The following is a 5822-nucleotide window of genomic DNA, read 5'->3' as shown; positions in this document are numbered from 1 at the left end:
AGGCCCTACTGTCCAGGCCCCGACCAGGCCAGCAATGTCCTCTTCCTCGGGAGGCTCCGTGCCCCAGGGGACCCCCTTCTGGACTGCCTGTGGCGCGGGTAGCCGACTCTGGGCTGGTGCGAGGCCAGAACGGGGCAGGGGCGCTTCTTGTGCAGCCACTGCGTCACAGGTGTTCCGCCAAGCTCCCGGCACTGCGCAGAGGACGCGGCCGGCTGTCCTCAGCCCGAGCTGCCGGGGACCTTGGCACCTGTGTTTTGCCTCCCAGGGTGTACCCGCTGCCCATCCATGCCACCCTGCCCTGGCCCTTGCAGCTGCAGTCTCACAGCAGGACCCCAACGCCATGAGGACTGGGCTCCAGGCTGCCCCCAGGCTCTGGGGTCCAGAGCACCGGAGCAGGAGTGGGGAGACCGAGCCGTGGGACAGGGGCCTGAAGGGGCTGGCCCCACCTGTCCTGATGACCAGGAGCCACACAGGCCCCAAGCCCGGGCCACGGGGGTCAGGGAGGGGCCGCCGGCCGCCTCTGTTGGGAAGGCCAGACCACCCAGGCCGTCTCGCCACCGTGCCCGAAGGCGGCAGAAGTGACTCCTCAGTCTTGCTCATTTCACCCCAACAAGAAGGACGCCAGGCGGCAAGGAGGAGATATTTATGGGGCGCCGTGTGTGCAGCCCTTGATACGCCCCACTCCAGGTTTACAAAAGCAGCAGAACGTCCACCCTCGCAGCTGACCAAGGAAGGCAGATGGTGACCTGAGACGGCCCCGGCGCACCGTGGCCCTGGCGGAGCCCACACTGACCCGGCGCTGAGAGACCCCGAAGCCCGAGGGGCGGCGGGTCTTTCCTGGAGAGCGGCCGGGCCCTACTGGTCCTTGAAGTTGGCCTTTCTCTTCTCCACAAATGCGGTCATGCCCTCCTTCCGGTCCGCCTGCAGGAAGGGGAATGGGGCTCACTCGCCGGCGCCGCACCTCCCGCCCTGGGCTCTGCTGGGGGACCTGGCCCGGCCCAGCCCTGGACCCTGCCCATGGGGCGGGGGGGGGGTGGGTGGGGGTCGGAGGGCGTCTCAGCAGCATCCTCGCGGGGGGTTAGGCAGCTGGTGTGTGGGGACGCGCTGCTCGCCCGCAGTGGTCGACCCCTGTCCTCACGGCCTACCTCTTACAGGACACCTGTGGGCTCTGAGGGCCGGGGCAGTGCCAGGACGGCTTCCGCGCAGATGCCCCAGGAGCCCTGGCCCCGAGGCCCCAGCTTCCCAACTCTATGGAACCTGCGTCCGGCAGCCGGCCCGGGAGCCAGGCTGCGCCTGTGGTCAGCCAAGGCCGCGCCTCCAGGCCACACACCAACCAGGGAGGCGCGGGGCAGGGCAGGCCTGGCCAAGGGGCAGGGACTCAGCTACTCACGGTGGCAAAGGTTGAATAGAAGAGCTTCTTCTCCAGCTTATTTCCCTCTGTCAGCGTCATCTCAAAAGCTGAAAAAGAAAACTGGGAGTTTGGCCAGCGCCCAGTGCCCTGACCCAGCTCCGGCTCCCTCCTCCACACACCAGGCCTGTGTGCATGGCCTCGTGGCTCCACGTCTTGCTGCCGCTGCCTTGGCAGACGCGCCCAACACGAGGGCCTCCAGGAGTCCCGCAGCTAGAGAAACGCGGGCCGCGGGTGGGCGCAGTGTCCTGAGGTGCGTGTGCAGCTGGGGGTGTGGCTGGCCAGGGGGCTCCCGGGGCTCACACCGCCTCAGTGCACGCCGCTGAGCATGCACCCTCCAAGCGCGGGAACAAGGCTGCAGCCGATGCCGGCGCCCCAGAGGGTTAGGGTTTGCCTGGTGGAAAAGGGCAGGACCCGCATGACTGCTGACCTCTGGCTGCCGCTGGTCACTGCCTGCCTGGCCCCATGCTGATGCCCTGGGGCTCAGGACACTCTGCCGGGGTCTGCGGGAGCCACTACAGCCATGGCCCTACACAGGGACGCCGCGGGGGTCACCTGCATTCACGGATTCTTTGGCCATCGCTGTGATGATTTTTGAGTTACTGGCGATCTTTTCTGCACACCTGACAGCTTCCTCGACCAGAGTCTCCACTGGGAAGATCCTACTCACAAGACCTGAGGCGCAAGACAGAGAACAGCGCGGTGGCCCCCCAGGACGGCAAGGGGCCCTCAGGACAGAGCGGAAGCCCTCCAGGATGGAGCAGGGCCCTGGAGTGCCCCTCCCATGGCCAGCAGGGGTGTGCCTGCTGACTCTGACCCGCGACCGTGCAGCTGCATCCCAGGTTGGCTCTGGTACACCGGCCACCAGTCCCCAGGTCCTCAGGACCCCCAAAGGCGCCCGGACCTGGCACAGCCCCTGTCCACTCAGCTTCCCAGAGCGCGGCCGCAGGTGCCTTGGCTCTTACCTGCCTGCTTGGCGTCCTGGGCTGAGATCCGATCACCAGTGAGGACCATCTCCATGGCCAGCGACTTTCCGACAGCACGGGTCAGCCTCTGAGTGCCCCCTGCGCCTAGAGGGAGGGGGTTAAAGGTCACAGCTGGCTCTGGCAGGTGAGGCAAGAAGGTGCCAGATGTGCTGCCGGTGAGTTCTGAGGGGCTGGAAACGGCTGTGCAGGAAGGGCCAAGGACCCATGGGGCATCTCCAGTCCACTTCCACGTGACCCTCCACCCAGCAGCTGCACCTGGAGCCAGCACAGTGCCCATAGGCCCGCCCCCCCGTGGGGCTTCCGAGCCCTGGCAGCAGCCCCGCTCAGGTCAGGTCTCACATCCTGACGGGGCCATGGGTGAGGGTGTTCCTCCTAGCCCTCTGTACCCTGAGCCCATGGAGCCCAGCCCCACGCGCCAGCAGCACCGCCACTGGCCCTGAGCGAGCCTGGGCCACAGGGAGCTGTGGGGACAGCCTGGAGATGCCCACGGGCTTGGGCTGACCAGGCCTCCTGCCCACTTGCGCCCCCACTGCCTGCTGCACCTGTCGGGTCAGGAGCCCCTGCAGTCCCTGCTCTAGGCGTTGGGCAGACACTCACCCATGGGGCCAGGAGCGGAGGGCCCTCGGCGGGGGGCTGGTGAGGGGGATGGTGGTTGAGGCCGGTCTGCCCTGGGAGTGTGTGGCATGGGCTAGGGGTGCCGCTGGCAGAGGCCATGGTGGCCAGGGCCCTCTGCCTTTACCTGGGATGGTGCCCAGCAGGATTTCTGGCTGCGCAAACTGGGCTTTCTCTCCGGCGTAGATGATGTCGCACATCATGGCAAGCTCGCAGCCCCCGCCCAGCTGCAGGACGAGAGGGAGCCCCTTGGAAAGTCAGCACAGTGCTAACTGGGCTTCTGCAAACACAAATGTGGCCCAGTAGAGACGACAGAGGGCCAGCTCGGGGAGCATCAGGTCAGCGGCTGCCGCGAGGTCAGAGCTGGCACATCCCTCCTGCGAAGGGCCACATCCCAGCACAGGGGCCAGTTTCGTGGACCCTCCACCCTGGGTGGGGCTCACCGCGCCAGAAAGCGCCCGGGCGAGCAGGGGCCAGCCTCCGTGCCTCTCAAGCTACCAGCAGCTGGGCCCACAGGGCGCCCGCACGCTGACGGCCTGAGGTGCTGCAGGGGCGTGAGAACGGCCAGGAGGGTCGCAGGTGTGGCCTTCGCCCTGTGGTGGTGGGAGAGGAGCCTCCGGGTGGCAGGGCACGGGCACGCTGGGGGCTTTCTTAACAGAGGGCAGAGGGAGGGCAGCTGAATGCCACTGTCAGCAGCTGAGGCGGGAACCCTTCTCTCCAGCTCCCCTCAGTAGGAAAGGCCAGCTGACCCTGAAACCAGACAGCAGGCCCCTCCAAACAAGAACCTTCTCATTTGCAAATAATGCCCAGGGGCCCAAAGGGGCTAGGCTGTACTCACAGCGAAGCCGTTGACGGCGGCCACGATGGGCTTCCTGACGCGGGCCAGGCGGTCCCAGTGGCCCAGGAATGTACCGGAGTAGCAGTCCTGGAAGGTCCGGCTCTGCATTTCCTTGATGTCTGCCCCAGCTGGGGACGGAGCAAGGTTCCGGTCACTAGAGACCCCCAGCCAACGGGAAGCACGGGACCGCCTGGGCCTGTAGGGACGCTGCGCGGGTGCTCTGGGGCCACAGTGCCCGGACATGCAGCTGGGCGGTGACACGGGCCCGCAGACGAGCAGGTGGCTGGCTTGGTCTGTCTCGGGACATGCGTGTCCAACGCAGACTCTCCTGGCCAAGGCAACCCTGCCAGGCCTCGCACCCCAACATGCAAGCAGGACAGAACTTGCCTGTCAGCTCTCAACAAAGTTCCCTGGCTCCTGCGACAGGTCAGTTAGGGGAGGGGCTGGGGACAGATGGTAGGCTGGGCTGCAGGCCCAGCACCAAGCCCCTGTGCCTCCTGCTGTCCTGACTGCCACGGGCTCGGAGAGTCTGTCCTCAGAGCAGACTTGGGGTGCTCCCTGGGGAAGCCTGCGCCACTCAGTGCCCCCGCACCTGCAAATGCCTTTTCCCCGCCCGTGAGGACGATGGCTCCCACGGCTGGGTCCACCTCGAAGGCGTCCAGGGCCTGGTTGAGCTCAGTGATCAGGCCGTCGCAGAGGGCGTTGAGGGACTTGGGGCGGTTCAGCCGGATCAGGCCCACGCTGCCGCCCTTCCCCGTCTTCTCCGAGATGATGTACTCAAAGCCGGCACCTGGGACCAGGAGGCAGACAGGCATTTCCACTGGGGTCGGCATCCAACTAGGGGAGCCGCCCCACCCAGGGACAGACCCCAGCCTTCCCGAGGGGCCCTGGCTGGCCTGCAGGCGGTAGCAGAACTCCACCTGAGTGGCCTTTGTGCCACCTGCTCTCCCAGGTTCAAAGACCTGCTTAAGTTGGAGCAACCCTGGTGACAGCAGCTGCCTCGCCTGCCTGGGCGCTCCACAGCCTCCGGGGCCGTCAGCACCTGCTGACCAGGTGGGGGGCTCTGGCCTGGGCTGTGGGCGGCCTCAGGGGAGACACAGGTTCCAGGGACCGCCACTGCCCGGGGATGCTGCTGCCAGGGGACGAGGCGGCCACCCGGAGGTTAGCCTGGGATGCGGCCCGTCCAGCAGGTGTGTGAACCGGGGAACACCTGGGCCGGCGGGCCTCCTGGGCAGGCTGGTGAATGTGACTGGGCAGCCAAGGCAGAGGGCAGCAGGGTCTCCCCAGCTGGTGGGGGCAGGGCCCCGGGGCTTGGCGGAGCGGCCGGGGGGAGCCGAGGGCGCGGGCAGGCGGGACGGCGGGCCCGGGGCACGCAGGCCCCACTTCCAGCCCCGCTGCCCGCGCAGCTGCCTCCGGGCGCGGCCCAGGGGGCGCAGAGCTGCGCGGGCGCCGGTGGGGCACACGGACCCCAACCCTGCAGGCCCGGCCACGTGGGGTCCTGGGGGTCGGCCCTGGCAAGAGGGGTCCCGGCGAGGCCGGGGGTCAGGCGCGGGGTCCTGGGAAGCGGGGTCCGGCGAGGTTAGGGGTCCCGCAGGGACAGCGGCGCCAGAGCCCCGCCCGGCCCTCCCCCCTCGGCCCGCCCCTACCCGAGGCGAAGGGGCGCCGCGCGGGGCAGCCGGGGCGCGGGCGCAGCGCGCGGCGGACGGGCAGCAGCAGGGCGCGCAGGGCGGCCATGGCGTCGGGGACGACTCGCCCCGCCCCGCGGAGCCGCCCCCGGCCGAGCCACTCAGCGCCGGCCCGGCCCCCAGGCGGCCTCGCGAGACCGCGCAGCACCGCGAGACCGCGCGGCGGCGGGGCGGGGCCGGGAGGACGAGGAGGGGGCGGGGCCGGGGCGGGAGGACGAGGAGGGGGCGGGGCCGGGAGGACGGGGCGGGAGGGCGAGGGGCCGGGCGGACGGGGCGGGGCCGGCCGGGCGGAA

General features: G+C 69.0%; 1 protein-coding gene across 1 annotated transcript; it reads right to left on the bottom strand.

Annotated features, from left to right (window-relative positions):
- Window positions 1-594: 594 nt before the first annotated feature.
- Window positions 595-5578, bottom strand: ECHS1 (enoyl-CoA hydratase, short chain 1). The gene is made up of 8 exons (XM_037496964.2): window positions 5491-5578; window positions 4437-4634; window positions 3845-3972; window positions 3134-3233; window positions 2374-2478; window positions 1964-2083; window positions 1391-1458; window positions 595-921 (listed from the first exon to the last, which is right to left on the bottom strand). The coding sequence occupies exons 1-8, from the start codon at window positions 5576-5578 to the stop codon at window positions 856-858; spliced, it is 873 nt and encodes a 290-aa protein (XP_037352861.1). The 3' UTR covers window positions 595-855.
- Window positions 5579-5822: the final 244 nt, after the last annotated feature.

This window comes from Talpa occidentalis, unplaced genomic scaffold (assembly GCF_014898055.3).
Source record: "Talpa occidentalis isolate TD23 unplaced genomic scaffold, MPIMG_talOcc4v2.1 talOcc4.8, whole genome shotgun sequence".
Classification (NCBI taxonomy): Eukaryota; Metazoa; Chordata; class Mammalia; order Eulipotyphla; family Talpidae; genus Talpa; species Talpa occidentalis.
This window is presented reverse-complemented; position numbering and strand designations above follow the sequence as displayed.